This window comes from Sitophilus oryzae, unplaced genomic scaffold (assembly GCF_002938485.1).
Source record: "Sitophilus oryzae breed Bouriz unplaced genomic scaffold, Soryzae_2.0 scaffold_125_pilon_pilon, whole genome shotgun sequence".
Taxonomy (NCBI): domain Eukaryota; kingdom Metazoa; phylum Arthropoda; class Insecta; order Coleoptera; family Curculionidae; genus Sitophilus; species Sitophilus oryzae.
The window spans coordinates 1398732-1415594 of record NW_022145904.1 but is presented as its reverse complement, the minus strand read 5'-3'; the positions used below and the strand labels follow the sequence as shown (position 1 = coordinate 1415594).

The 16863-nt window shown below is 33.5% G+C and overlaps 1 protein-coding gene across 1 annotated transcript in view; it reads right to left on the bottom strand.

Annotated features, from left to right (window-relative positions):
* LOC115874287 overlaps positions 1–16863 on the bottom strand; it is a 49334-nt gene that overhangs the window by 20786 nt on the left and 11685 nt on the right. The window contains exons 6-9 of the mRNA XM_030889394.1: positions 14214–14484; positions 3306–3475; positions 3009–3160; positions 1295–1530 (exon numbers count right to left, since the gene is read on the bottom strand). Of these exons, the coding sequence (XP_030745254.1) occupies positions 1295–1530; positions 3009–3160; positions 3306–3475; positions 14214–14484 (829 nt within the window). The remainder of the gene's footprint in view (positions 1–1294; positions 1531–3008; positions 3161–3305; positions 3476–14213; positions 14485–16863) is intronic.

The window sequence follows — 16863 nt, the reverse complement described above, 5'->3', positions numbered from 1 at the left end:
GTTCTTGTATTTTTAATAATTTTTTTAAGAAGGGCTGAAAAATACATATTTTTGATTTATTTTTTAATATCTCTGAAACCATCGAAATATATTTATTCATATCTTAGGGTTATGTAAAGTGATCTGAAAGAAATCCAAAAATGCAATAATGTACAGGGTGTTCTATTTAAAAAAAATCATCCAGGTCCACTCACACTTTTTTGAGCCACCCTATAGAAGTTACATATTTTCCTGAAATACGTCCTGGTACATACTTTAGGTTTGCACTTAAACAAAATTCTCAAGTTTTTTATTCTAGGAGCTACAGATACCCGACGCACTATTGCCGGACCCTGTATATTATTTTCCTGAATGGATTAGTCATAAAGTTTTTAATCCCCCCTCTGGATCTTTCCTGCGTTTTCTTTCTTGTAAATTTAATTTACTACCTATGTTGCCATATTATAAAGTTATTATGTTTTTAACTAAAAATTTTAAAAAATAATTTCCATTAATTTTTTTAAAACATTTTAATTTTTTTTTCGTGAAAAAAAATCATAGACGTGTTTCTGGGGTCGAAATATACCACCCCTAAAAATATTTGCACTTATTTAAGACTCACCTTGTATAGTATAATATAGTACAATATAGTACAATATAATGAAAAAGTTTAATGATAAAGCGTGCTTTATATGATGCAAGGTAAACAATTTTTCTAATAAAATAAAATAAGAAAATTATCAATATAAAACACTAATTTACCACAATACACCAAAACACTTCAGTTTTGCACTGGATGCACGTTTTGCTGATTATGTTAGCATCATCAGCAGATGATTACAACCAAAACAGAGTTTTATTATCTGCTGATGATCATAATATAGTTAGCAAAACGCGCGTCCAGTGCAAAAGTAAAGTGTTTTGGTGTATTGTGGTAAATTAGTGTTTTATTTTACTGTTGTTTAACACCAAAGGTTCCAAGCCTCAACTGTAGGAAAAGTAAATTCAAAACTTGCTTGATCATAAAAATGTTTGATCATACTGTATACGAATACATACAATGATCTATACATTAAATTAAAAAACTTCCGAACATTTTTGTCCACAAGTCCACTTCTTACACATAGTTGCGTTAAACAAATTTTTGTGGTCCGGTATTACAAATTCATGTCTACAGTCTACTATTTTCAATTTCTTAGATTCAAGTTTTGTGATTCATATTTTTTGCCGCAACAAAATATGTAAATAACTCGAATAAGCCATAGGTATAAGTTATTATCGCATTTAGTGTCTCAAATGATTTCGATGTTACATTACTTTTCTTCTTTGCGTCCCGACCATACTTTATATAATTTAATGTTATAATAAATACGCAGTGTTAAGAAGTAGATGATCTCCATTAAGGACAAAACAGAAAATCCAGTAAACAGTCCTAAGAGTCCACCGAAGTTGCCTAGAAAGTCTGTAGGTCCATACAGTTCGTGTCTCTTGGAAGTTATAAATTGGCTGTTCTTGAAGTAGAGTGTTAGACGAGATAGAGATATGTTGGGACTGAAAGAAATATATACTACTTTAACAAAAATTCATAATATAAGCTCTCTTTTAAGAGGTTACAAGATAAATGAGATCAAATTAATATCACTGAATGACAAAAAAGAGGATATTCTACCGGGTGCGTCTCAAAAGTGGCTCACCTCTATAACTTTTTTATTTTTTCTGATAAAAAAACAAGATTTTGTATGTTAGTATATGACATAAATTAGGATTGATTGCCGTATTCAATTGTTTTTGGACACTTCGTGTTTCACCGGAAATTACTACAACTTTTGATTTTAAAATACCTACCCTCCGTGATTTTTTTTACTTTATTTGATAGAAAATGACACTCTGATGGAATGACATATAAATTGTCAACTTTTGACATTTTTGCTTAAAAAAGAATTGTATTTTAAATTTCAATTTAGAGTGCCATGGCTGTGTCAAAAACACTAATTTTTAATCAAGGAGCCTTGGAAAAATAGATTTGATCGTCTAATATTTTTCGTGTCTTGTACTGGCCTGTTAAAAGATGCCCAAATCGTATTTTTAATCATATCTCAATTTTTTCAAATGGAACAAGGTTGGCTCATTAGCATATTTGGAAAAAACATTTTTTACGAATAATTTGGTACCATACACTTAGTAATTCGAGTCAAATTGTCGTTATGAACCGCATGTTACAATTTTAAATAAACCATATACGAAATTATCAAAAATTGACATATGATATGTCATTCTATTCAGATTGTCATTTTCTATCGAATAATAGTGTTTTATTCAACGAGCATATAATGGTTAGGTTGTATGGCATGCGAGTGTCATAAATCATCCATGTGAATAACAGCCATTATATGCGAGTAGAATACTATACTTTATCCAGGACTATCAAAAAAATTTAGATAATATTAATATAAGTTTTTATTTTTAATGTAAAAAAAAATATTGAACGAGTATAACGAGTAAGTAACATGGAAAGAAAACATTGAATTCATTGAAATTTTCTTTAACTAGGTAGCTAACTAATTTGGCTTTAACTAATTAAAACAAAAATTATTTATTCCAAGCCGGTTTGGTCGAGATATCCGTGGAAGCGGTGAATAATGAAACCATTATTCACTAGTGAATAATGAATATTATTATTATTAAATAAACTCATATATAATAATCAAATTATAGACGAGTCGTGGATAAAGTAGAAATATAGCGAGGGAAAAATCAAAAGTTTTTTATGACATACTAACATACCAAATCTCGTTTATTTATCTGAATAAATAAAAAAGTTATAGAGATTAGCCACTTTTAAAGCGTACCCGGTATACATATTCATAAGATTTTAATAATTCTTGGTGAACATGATGGCAGCTTTTGACTTTTTCGATTAGATTTGGAGCTCTATCAGATCTCTTAATGGAACATTTCGGTTAATAGTGTGTTGCTGACCCAGTTTAAGGATTTATTTTCAAATTTTGTTCTTAGACATTACCACCTACTTCTCAAAAAAAGGTTGCATGAAGCTATTATGCGATAAAATAGACATTGTGTTCCTCCAGTCCCAAGGCGTAGCTGTTGTCTCAACGTCATACGACAAATCTGTACAAAGAGGCAGGCAGTCACAACGCACTGCATTATCAAGAGGGTTTTCCTAAAATATAGGACATTTTTTTAATTTAAAATGGTTAACGAGGCGAGCGTTCAAAGTTCAAAGTAATGTGGTGTATTGTGTTATTTGACAATTTAAAGGGCATCTAATGTTTTCAAATTAAAATACTACTATCAAAGTTACTTACTGTTATGTTTTTCTGACGTTCTGCTTTTCTGGATGACTTTCTTCTGGGTAGGAATTTGACTATTGTCCTTTTTTCAAACTGACCTCGCAAATGGCGCATTTCAAAAAGTTCTGCTGCTTCTGCTATACAATTCTTGTTAAGATATCCACAAATTGGGGTATCTTTATATCCTTAAAATATATTAGTCAAAAAATTACAGATATTAATAAAAAGCGGAAAAACCATGGCGATATTGATAAAAAAACAATAATCAAAAGTAAAAACAAACAAAACTAATACAAAATCAATCAAAATTCTTAATTTCGGAAATTGTATGCACGTTTCGATAACTATATTTGAGACCAATTAAACTTTTAGTTACGTAATTGAGGACGCAATTTTTAAATTCATTGTTGCCAATCATGGATATATTCTGCGCCGCGGCCGGGCTGACTAAGGTTGTCGCCCACTAGACCGCAGCGCGACGCGGCGCGGCGCCATGTGGAAATTTCTTTTGTCTGCTTGCCATGTATTTAAATGGATCAACGCACATTAGATCGCGCTGCGCAGAAGCGCGCCGCGGGATTTCCGTCAAGAAGTCGGAAGACTTCTCTAGCAACTTTTTTCCGTCTCCCGCGTTTTGGCGCGTTGTAGTGTGCGTACTCACAAGGGAAATAATTTTGCATTCGAGTCTTTTCAGTTGGCTTTTTGACTAGGAACTAGTGGTACGTGTCAATGGTAGAATTGTATTTTTAAAAGTAAATTAGGCAAATCGATTTTCATAAAGGAATATGATATTTTTTTAAGTCTTCCCTCACTAGAGACAGATGGACGAAATGCCGTTCTATCAAAGATTTAATATAATTGAGGGGTGTAGAGGCAAAACCGGCAATCTCCACTTTTTAACAAAAGTGACAATCTCCAATTTTTATATATATAAGCCTAACTTAAGGTTGTCGCCCACTAGACCGCAGCGCGACGCGGCGCGGCGCCATGTAAAAAACACTTCGACTATAACTAAATAGCGTTGCTGCGTTTCACAAGCGCGCTATAGTGGGCGCAGTTCCTTCGCAGCCGGAAAAAATTCTCTTCCCAGCGCCGCGCCGCGCAGCGGTCTACTGGGCGACAACCTTAACTGGAATTTAAATTTTTCGCTGGTGATTCAGGTCGTAGCTCTGCTATAAAAAATGTCAAGTTGCTACATTTATTTATTTATTTCGTGACATTGTCATTCGTTTTGCCACTTTAGTTTTGTGTTACGAGTTTTTGGTTTAAATAAATTGTGTTGTGATACTTCAAGCTTAAAACTCTTTAATAGCAGACCTTGCAGTTGAACATTGTTCTTTTTAAAACTTCTTTTAGTGCGAAGTGTATCAAAACAATCACAACTTTATTAGAATATTTTGAACGAGAAAGCGTTAGTAATGGCCCTTTATGTATCTTAAGGAGGGTCCACATTTAGTAACATGTTATATAACATTGCTATATAACAAGCTACATGTAACATGTTAAAAAACCTGGCGACGTCCACATTATAGTTTTAGTAATCATGAATTGTTTTGGCGAGAAAGATGCTCTGCTCGCAGCAGCGGCGTGCGTAATTATTTTTGAAGAAAGTGAAAGAAAGTCGAGAAAAAGGCGGTTTTGGGTTCGCCATAGCCTACAAGCAAGGTCTAGATATAGTGGAACTCATCTATTAGAAGATCTAAAAAAGGATGATTGCGCGCCTCTGAATTGGGGATTAGAATACAAGGGGAGTTTCAAAAATTTTTGTAGGATGAGTAGTTCTGACTTTGAGCACCTGATAAATCTAATTGGTCCAAAGATTCAAAAATCTGACACACGATTTAGGGATGCAGTACCTGTTGTAGAACGGCTAGCATAACGAGAGTTTCAGAGATTAATAAATAAGTCAAAAAAATGCTTTTTCAGCCTTTTTTAAAAAAGTTATTATAAATACAAGAAATTACCAATGACAAATGAATTATGCTATCAAAACTATACTAGGTATTTATTATAGCTGTACTTACTTTGTTATAAATATTGTAATCTTAAACCCTACAGGGTGTCCAAAAACCTATGCCAAACTTTCTAAAATATAAAATTGTTTTTCTTTTTTTAATGAAACATCCTGTATATTATTTTTTTGTTAGATGGAGATCTAAAAAGTGGCATTTTTTGTATTTAAAGTATTTTAAAAATTTTATTTATAGGAGCTACAGATGTCCGACGCACTTTTGCCGGACCCTGTATGATGAACAAAAAATAAATGAGTCTGTTTCCCATGGCGTGTTTTTGTCCTTTAAAAATGTTAATAATTTAAACGCAAACCATTTTGAGTTGTACACTTCATCTAAACCAGCTCCAGATTTGCATTTTTTTTGTTCCCTCTGGAACTGGCCTATTAAACAACGCATTTTTTTCGACTTCTTCTCTTTCCAAATTCATAATTTTTGAAATTTTTACCCATGCATCGTGCTTTTTTTTGTTTGATTTTAAATGAGGGGCTGCGGATGTCCCATAATACTGTATTATCTCTATACAAGTCAATAAGTTGAATCGATAAGTCTGCTCTTTGGTCCACTTCATTAATAATAATAATTAATAATAAATATTATTGACCAGTAAATAAACAACCCAATCGGCTCACCACACTAAAATTCTGTCGCGCACGTCTCTGAAAATATGAGCGGCTAAACTAGAAATTTAGCTCTGGACGCATTGTAACATGTTACAATAGCAGTGTCGCATAACATCTTTTGATCTTTACCGACTACAAATGGATAACATGTAACAAGTTATATAGCATCGAAATTTGCTACATATAACAAAAAAATATGTAACATGTTATATAACTTTGCTATATAGCATTGTTATATAGCAAGTGTGGACCGTCCTTTAAGTGCTATTAAGAAGGTGAATTTTGTTGATGTAAATAATAACTGTTTATATATTCTTATATAATTAATTTATTTTTGTTTCCTAAAATATTTTAATTAAAAGAAAATATGTAATAGTGGGCCACATTGTGCCGGTCAAGCTTAATTACGTGACTAAAAGTTTATTTGATATGAATTATATGAAAGTAAAATTAAAATTACTTAAAATTTGGCCGCCTATTTTTAAAGCACTCTGTGTATAGCATCAATAGCAGGTCAATTCTACTTTTGCTTATATGATGCTAAAATGGTTAGCCAAGCAGTATACATATAAAGGGTGTGAAAAATGCATGGCCAAATTTCAGAGGTTCATTCCTCATAAAAAATTGCAAGAAAAGCCAGTGGTGTACATCTTTTTTCTCAATTATTTTCGATAAGGTGTGTCCCTTTGCCTCAATTAGGCCTAAATGAGGTCATTATTACTATCATGTCTCTTTAAAACTAAGCTTGTCCGGATTTAAGATTATAGATACATTTTTCTATATTTTTTGATGAGAGACACGCCTTAAAATTTGGCCGCCTATTTTTAAAACACTCTGTGTATGGCATCAATAGCAGGTGAATTTTACTTTTGCTTGTATGATGCTAAAATGGTTAGCCAAACATTTAATCCATATGTTTTTAATTTTTTGTATATTGCTCTCGATTTGTGTTTTTTCCTGTTGTAACTATTTTAGTGACTTGCCGGGTGAAGCAGGTAAAGCAAAATTTCACATTGCAGTACCTAGGATAACAGCGCGTACAGATGCAGAGGAGCGTCCGCTGTTCATCCGCGTGTTTTTTAAGATAGCCGTCGGACGAAATCATCCGGGCGGAGCATAAGCGACCTATGAGAAATTGTTCATATAAACTCATGGTACTTGCTCGAAGTCGCGGATGGTCCGATCCATCTGAAAGCGCTGTAAATCTTAATTAAACAAATATTATACAAAATATCATAAATCATTTTATTCATTTTAATTGCCGTTTTACTCTGTCTTTATGTAGTTTGGTAAGTTCTGTCTTCCTGGTTGGCGATAATCGTTGGAACGTCTTGAATACCCTGTATAAAAATCGAATCGAATATCGTATGTTATTGTTACCAATCATATTTATCAATGGCCGAAAATCGGCCGGTTCAATATCACAAGAAAAAAAGCATTTAAATTGTGTCAAATACTTAGGAATCGACTAGTAAACATCTTATACATTAAGGGTGGCTGCAACAATATCCCGTAATCCTGCTGTTAAAATATAACAATTGTTATGTTTTAACCGCAGGATTATGGGATGTCGGCGTCGTTGCAGCCACCCTTAATCTACAACCTCCCGTAATCTTGCTATTAAAATAAACAACTGATTTTTATAGGTATATTAAAACCAGCGGATGGCAGGATATCATTGCAACATGGTTGCAACCACACTAGGGTGGCTGCAACGACGTCCCGTCATCCTGCTGTCAAAACATGACAGATTTCAGAGTTTCAGAGACAACGTCAGATTTGTTCTAGAACAAATTTCGACGCCATTTTAATTCTCTCCGTTTAGTTTTGTTTTGTAAATTCAATGTGATATTTCGGTAGAAATTTATAAATATAAAGGTAATAAAGGCATATAAAATACCGTATGATCGAAAAAAAACGGCGTCCAGTTGGCTTGGAAATGACGATCGATGACAGTTCCCATATAATTTTACATATAAAATGATAGCGATCTTAATTTCATAGCCATCGCTGACGCCGTTTTTATTCGATCATACGGTATATATTACATGAAAAATCCTGGAGAAGAAGACGTTTCTGCAGTACTAGGTATGTCCCATGTATATTAAAAATAGGTAGTAAATATACATTATTTCTGTATTTTTTAGATGCAAGAAAATTTTGTTATGTTTATGATCGGCGATTTTTTTTTGAAAATGGAAACAATTTACAGCAAGGCAAGATCATTTTTAACTATAGCCAACATTAGTTATCTCCAGTACCTATGTGCGATTTATTGTCAATAATGCAATAAATCTGACTGATACAATCTGATTATTATCCGACTAAAAGTCTCTTTTTGATTTATAAACCAGGTCTCTTTGGGAATAATGGACGCTTTTTTAAACAGTATATTTATATTTTATACCTTGATATTTTTACATTGTTAATTTTACTATAAAAAAAATGTATTTTCTGTTTTCAGGTTTTGTATAAGGCTCCCGTTTTCTGTCCCTGATGGCTGTGAATACATGTAGTTATTTACAAATTACTGTAAGTCATGCTTATACCTTACTAATTTATGTTAAAATTGCACATAATTAAGTAATTGCTGTAGAAATCATTCAATTCTTTATTTTTTATATTTATTTAGTCACGTTGTCTCATGTTTCAAGTAAATATGTTTGAATAACATTTTGTTTTGTTTTATTTATGATAAGAAAGAGTACAAAATACATTTAAACTGAAAGAGGGCCCGCCATTGAATAACCGGAAACGGAAATAAAAATAAAGCCGTCATGTCAACACAAGAATAGATATCAACCAGAAGCCTAACTTAAGGTTGTCGCCCACTAGACCGCAGCGCGACGCGGCGCGGCGCCATGTGGAAATTTCTTTTGTCTGCTTGCCATGTATTTAAATGGACCAACGCATATCAGAGCGCGCAGCGCAGAAGCGCGCCGCGGGATTTCCGTCAAGAAGTCGGAAGACTTCTCTAGCAACTTTTTTCCGTCTCCCGCGTTTTGGCGCGTTGCAGTGTGCGTACTCACATGGGAAATAATTTTGCATTCGAGTCTTTTCAGTTGGCTTTTTGACTAGGAACTAGTGATACGTATCAATGGTAGAATTGTATTTTTAAAGTAAATTAGGCAAATCGATTTTCATAAAGGAATATGATATTTTTTTTAGTCTTCCCTCACTAGAGACAGATGGACGAAATGCCTTTCTATCAAAGATTTAATATAATTGAGGGGTGTAGAGGCAAAACTGGCAATCTCCACTTTTTAACAAAAGTGACAATCTCCAATTTTTAAATTCTAATTACCTAAATATATAAAAAAGATCAGGGTTTTTTTGACCACATAACTAATATACACATCAGAATAAATAAGAATTATCAAAAATATTAGTAATTTGTCTCTTCTGAAAAAATATGATGAGTAGATATACCCGGTGTTTTTTCTTCTAAAACCCTCAATTGAGGAGTGCGTAAAATGTTTCCTTTATATTTTGTAATACTGAAAAAAATGATTTTGTCTTTTATTAAATCTGGAAAAAGATGGTAAAATTCTCCAAACTTCTTTCTTTTTTTGTTAATCGTATGAGTCCAAACTTTTCCTCACCCCCTCTTCCTCTTCCTCTGTTAGAAGAGCACAAAAAATACGCTTTCGTCCGTACTTGAACTCATTGCTTTAAAAACTAAACTACAGTAAGTAAAAAACACTTCGACTATAACTAAATAGCGTTGCCGCGTTTCAAAAGCGCGCTATAGTGGGCGCAGTCCCTTCGCAGCCGGAAAAAATTCTCTTCCCAGCGCCGCGCCGCGCAGCGGTCTAGTGGGCGACAATCTTTAGAGTTTGCGCGGGAAACATCGCCTAACCTAAAAATAGCGGTAGAACCTGTCAACGCACTGGCGTTCGCAGTTCACTTATGTTTTGCGTTTTGCTGAGAGCAGTAGCTGTTCGTCATTCGTAAATATTGAATATTGTAGTTTGGGTTGTTTTATAACTGAACGGAGCGAATAGTCTGGAATAGTTATTAAATATTTGTTGTGCTAGGTACATTATTTATAATAACTTCAAAGAGTACTGGTTCAGTTTGTGCCTCAAGAATGTGCAAAAGCCGGAGTTATGTTTCGCCAGGACGCAAAATGTTTTACGATACGTTTGTGGATATTTAATAAAAAAATGTTTGAGTATACATTCATGTGATATGTGCAGGGTTCGGAAGTAGTTAATTAAGACGTAATTTACCTGATTAACTACGTGTAGTTTTTCTTCAAAACTACGTCTTTTCCAGTTCATTAACTACATGAAAACTACGTTAATAAACTATGTGTTCATTAACTACATGAAAACTACGTTAATAAACTATGTATTGATATTATGAATAATTTTTCTTTGTATGAGGTGCAATAGAGATAATATGATGAAAATATTATACTTAAAGCCATATTTCTTCCGTTTTCTTAAATACATTATGTGTTTTTAAAGCTTCAACTTCTTATAACCTCACCTCAAACCTTTGATATTTGAAAGTTACATACATAGGTTACATAAACTACACCCTCTACATAAACTACATTAACTACATGTAATGTAGTTTATGTAGTTTTTAAAAGTAACATGTAGTTTTCCGAACCCTGGATATATGTACCAAATATGCAAAGGCACGCAGTGAGTTAGATGATACATCGTTGTTTTGCCATTTACGTGCCTATGAAAATAATAAAGAGTGAAAATAATAATTTAGATATTTTTGGCAATTTTCAGATGTCACATGACAATTTTGTATCTTTTGTTTCTTCATTAAAACTTGTTTTTAGTAAATATTATGAAGAATATGGGACAAGACATTTTATTAAAGAAATATATATAATATGCAAACAAATTAATTTCAAACATCCATGTACTAGTTTTCCCCTAAAATATGTAACTAAATTATATCTGCTTATGAAATTGTATTATACATTAAAAAAGATAAACCTTAATTATAGAACAGCCAATAAAAACAAACTAATTATATGGAGGCATGAATAAATACCTAAGTATTCTGATGTTAGCTTGTTTATTTATTTCGTTTGAAACTTAAATGAACACCTACCCTATCTTTACAGGATGTTTTAAAACGGGCCAATTGAAGGTAAGTATCTCAAGTGTCCTTATAAAGAACCCAAAGTTTTAAATTTCAAGCAAATCTCTTCTTATATTAAAAAATCCGCCATATTGGATCCGCTAATTTGATTTTTTTTCTTCAAAAATATTATAAAAGTGTCACCGGAACTCAATACGTGTGCAACATTTCGGAAAAATTGGGATAATAGAAGTGATCAATAAAGCTGCTGCCAGATTTGCAACAAACAAAGGTATGGTAAAGTTAAATAAAATCGTTTAAAAATATAAACTATTTTTATACCGCGATATCTCTAATGGTTTACTAATGCAGTGTTTTTTATCGCTGGCAATAAGTTTTACATTAAAAATATTACTCCATAAAATATGTTGGGACATTTGTACTAAACCAATATTACAGCATCTTAAACAAATTAGCCTTTACTTTTAACTTTAACAAACTCACCTATTAAAGTTTTAAGCAGTAGTTTTATTAACTGCCGAATGATATTAATTAATTCTATACTTTTCAATTTACAACAAAAAAATAAATACAACTCTGTATACATTCAACGGAAATTTATTAAATACGTCTCTGTGTTCTACCGCTATTAAATGGCGGCCCAATTCGTGAAACGTCACGGATTTCAGCTCCAGTTAGGTTTCTGGTTGATATCTATTCTGTGATGTCAAGCTGTCAATTGGAAAATTAGTTCTCCAGACGACAACGAAGGCTTTCGGTGGCGTATCGTGTTTCCACGATTTAACACAGAGTTGACACTTCTTTCTAGTTTAATTATTTTATGGTTGCAACCACACTAGGGTGGCTGCAACGACGTCCCGTCATCCTGCTGTCAAAACATGACAGTTGATGTTTATATATAAAAACAAATTTACATATAAAAACCCATTGTTTTGTTTTAACCGTTTGTTTAGCCCTTAGTAGTACAACACTATTATCAAAATGACATTCCCTAGTCTATATTATTTTAATTATTTATACAGGGTGAGTGTCAAATCTCATTAGTCTTAAACTCATTGAAACCTAATGGAGAGCCCGCCATTGAAAACCGAAAACGGAAATAAATTTAATAAAATTGAAATTGTCATGTCAAATGTGTAAGATTTTTTTTTTGTTTACTTTCTTTATAAAATAATAAACAATCTAAACAACTAACAAAACCATAACTCGTGACAGGATAATTAAAATGTTTCAAAGTATTATATTGTCAGGAAAACAAATAAATAATAAATCACAGACTCACCAAATAATCCCTGAAGCATTGACCCTGAGCGGAGGCGTACTTTAATACCTGTCACAATTAAAAGTAAGGATAAGTGTCCAGTTCATAATTCCGACCTATTTAACTGCTATATGCCGATATTGTTTTGCCCTAACTACCTATTATTTATTTTCTATTTATCTTACTAGATGGACTAATTTATCTCTGTCTCTCTCAATACAAGATTTACAAACATATCTATGCAAATGCACTGCTTGGCCTTCCGCCCACGCACCCCCTGATGGCGCGGACTCCAGAGTAATCAGCCGCACGGGCAACAGAATAAACACAACATATCGATCCCGAGATTCGAGGACCCTGGGGGCCTGTTCCCGCCGCTGAAGACCCGGAGGTACCGTCCCAGACATAATAATAATGTCCGTTGTCACACGGCGTACGGAATCCCAGATCCCTGCCGTGTGCGACGTTGCGACATTACGAGGATTCGCGTCCCTGCTACTATGACATTACGGGATCCCAGATCCTGCCAAGCAACATTAACGGGCCTATCCTTGCGCTTCCTCAAGCTAAGCAGTACTAACTCTACTGAGAACAGAAATTCACTAATCCACCTAAAGCTTACGTGGCTATCATATTAACTAATTAGGTACTTTATAAAAGAACTATCCAATCTCTCTCTCTCTCTTGATTACAAATTTACTTATCTCATCAAATACTAACGTACTGTCTTGCCCCCGTCCACGCCCCCCCGTGGCACGGTCTAGACGAACCAGAAGACCCGGATACAGCGGCTGAATCTCTCGGGGTCCCGCTCCCGCATCTGGTTACGCCCAGAGGCACAATATAAAAACCGGTGATAACCAGGATTTTACTCCCTACACCGTTGCGACATTACGAGGAATCGCGTCCCTGCTACTATGACATTACGGGATCCCAGATCCTGCCAAGCAACATTAACGGGCCTATCCTTGCGCTCCTCCTGACTAGACAGCACCGACTCTACAGAGTAAAGAGATTCAATAGCCTATCTAAACAAAGCTCACGTAGCTGCCGCATCGGTATACCGCCGCATTATTTAATTACTAACCCTATCTAACTTTCATATTCTATATTTTGACCTAGCATGTATACGGCGCAGTTATTTAATGTAATATTTAATAATATGTGTACGCAAATGATATCTAACAAAACGTATCAATATATTTATCAAAATATTCATGATCTAATTAATTAATAAACTACGACACTTAGTGAGATGTACTCACCCTGCTTTCTGCTTATATCACTGCACTAACTAACTAATTAACTTTACTTTAACTGACACACTATTCACGCCACCGCACTCAAAACTGTACTGTGCGTCGGAATACGTGTATTTTTCTGCATTAGGTAATATTCCCAAACTTTCTTTTTCGAAACAGAATTGTTTCGACCAATCATCGTTCGATTTTGAACGCTTTTCTAGGAATACTTTTACCCCTAAAACGGAGCGCAGGACGCCCATAAATCAGATATGGCCTGACATGCTTGAGACGCAGAAATACTTAGCAGGCACAAACTCTTAATATGTGTCGTTTTAAAACCTATGTTAAAAGAAATATTATTGGGAAAATAAACTCACGTTATAAATGTCACAGCCGCCCATTATATTAGTTACCTAAGCCACACCTTTTTTATAATTTCACATTGACTTCACATTAAAGGGATTTTACTTCACATGACAGAAACTTCTTCTTATATTTATTATTTTATGGTTATAGTTACTAACTTAGCTTAAACGATTAAATTACACAAGTCGCAATATAACAAAAAAAAACTTTATTTATTTAAATTTCTAGACCCACATGTCTTGTTTACCATGTTAGCATCACCAGCAAATAATAAAAAAAACCGTGCGTTGAGTGTTTAAAGTAGTTATGGTGTAATGTTGTAAATTTTTGTAATTTTTACTTACTAGGCATAAAGAAATCCACACAGTCACAATACCAGTACGTGAACTCCGTCAAACATTCCAATAAACAATTTCTATGAGTATATATCTTAAAATATTTCAATTTTCTATCTTTATCGAAATAGCATTCTCTCTTTTCGGGTTTGAAATTCTCAACGGTTTTTGTTGTAGTGATCATCGATGGTTTAATAGCGGCAATAACCTCAGCATTCAAGGGTACCCTAATAAATTCCTGCTTAGGTCTGGGTGTTCGAATAGGTATATGCAAGGTTATCTAAAAGCAGGAAATATATTTATTTATAAAAATATACCGTATGATGGAAAAAAGACGTCTAGGGGGCTTGGAAATGAACATTAATGAGATTCCCCAAATAATGTTACCTATAAAATGACAGCAATCTTCATTTCATAGCCAATGAGTTTAACAAAAACTAAAGTAATGTACAAAGTAATATAAACTAAAGTAATGTACAAAACTAATGGACAGAAAATACATTCAAATAAATAACACAAAACTTGAAATAGTAAAAGAATGTACATTTGTATTGTCCCATTTTGGTTGAAATCATACCGTTATTAGTGAAGATAGAAGGATGCGGTTTTCACAAACCTGTTCCACTTTTTTGTCAAACGGAAGATGCTGTAAACAAAATTTTCGTAGCCCTCTTCGTTTCTGAGCTACAGCGTCTTTTTGATAATTTTGCAATTTGGGACACCCCCGATCTTTGTTATTGTTAAAGGTATCGAGATGGTGAAAACTCTTTGTTATAGAAATTTTTACGTAGAATACAGTGGCGTAGTATGTTATTCTACAATAACGATATTTTTGAAGATATGAACTAAAGTTACGTTTTCTTAAATGGAACACCCTGTATATTTATAAATTATTTGATCTAGCCTGCCATATGCTTCTCAAAAATATATATTACTCTATATTTATTTTCACTATTCACTGCAATATTTAAAAGTTTTCATTAAAATATCATTTTTATTAGTAGGCCATGATTGATAATAGGTAAAAAAAAACTAAAGAATTATTAAAAATATACTGCTATGAGAGCGGCTATCGGTCTCTATGACATTTTTTTTATTATTTGCATATTTGTTTTTGTGCTTTTTTGTTTTGTGAATGCTTTGTCGATGAAGCTGTTTTGGCTTTTTGTACAATAAAGCGTTGTTTTTTTTTTCTCTTGTTTTATTTTAGAAGCCTCTAATAAATTCTTTATATATCAGGAAAACTTAACTCTCTACCGCTATTTTTAAATCTTGGAGGCTATCGTACCGGAACTTTTAGATATCCCTTTAGATAATTTACATGAAATATAGTTTCAACAAGATGGCGTTCCCCCTCACAACTTTGAAAATATTAGAATTTTGTTAAATGACTATTTCCCAAATCAATGAATTGGGACCAATGGACCCATACGGTAGCCTTCCTGAGCCCTGGATTTGTCCGTTCTCGATGAAATATATCGTGGCAACTACAACAATGTCGAAGACCTGGAAAATACGATCAAGCTTTAAGATATTTGCAAACCCATTCTGTTATAATAAATTCAATTATAAAAAAGAGATATATTTAGAGATTCAATGGTAACAGTTTAAAAGTAAAATATTTCAGTCCCAAATAAAATTATAATATGTGTATTACTATTTTAGTAAATACCACATTTTGATTTTTTTTTGTTATATATCACGGCCTACTAATAAGAAAATTATATATTTTAAATGTTGCAGTAAATAGAGAGAAGCTCATAGCAAGGCGGATCATACGATTTATAAATATACAGGGTGTTTGTTCTATTTCAAAAAACATAACTTTAGTTTATATTTTCAAAAATATTTTTTTCGTAGAAAAACTTACTAAACAGACTACGCCACCGTATTCTACGTAAACAGTTCTACAAGCATCAGTTTTCACCTTCTTGATACCTTTCATAATAACAGAGATAAGGGGGGTGTCCCAAATTGGAAAATTTTTAAAAAGACCCTGTAGCTCAGAAACGAAGAGCGCTATAAAAATTTTGTTGACAGCATCTTTCGTTTGACAAAAAAGTGGGAAAGAATTGTGCAAACTGCATCCTCCTATCCTTACTAATAATGGAGATATCATATGATTTCAACCAAAATGAGATACCCTGTACATATTTGGGACAACTACAACCAATACACAGCTCGGGATCTCTATTACCAGAAATCAACAGAAGAATTAAGTATGGAGTACTTATTGAAGAAACTCAATAATATTCAAATCTGGAATGGCACTTTATTTAAAGAAGAAAATATTCGACCAATGTGTACTACCAGTCATAACCTATGCATGGACACTTAAAACGGACATTATAAGAAAACGAAATATGCTGCGAATAACCAAGGGAGACAGTAAAATAATAGAGTTGATACGACAAAAGACCCAGATAATAGATGTCATTCACAGAGTCAACTCCCTCAAGTGGCAATGGGCAGACACCTGGCGAGAAGGACGGACAACAGATCGACCACCAAAATTACAGCAGTTACCCACGAGGAATTAAGAGACCTAGAAGAAGACCGAACCTGAAATGGGACCATGATATTAGGAAATTAGCAGGGATAAATTGGGACCGCATAGCCAACAATAGACAAGAATGGGCCAACTACAAAGAGAGTATCT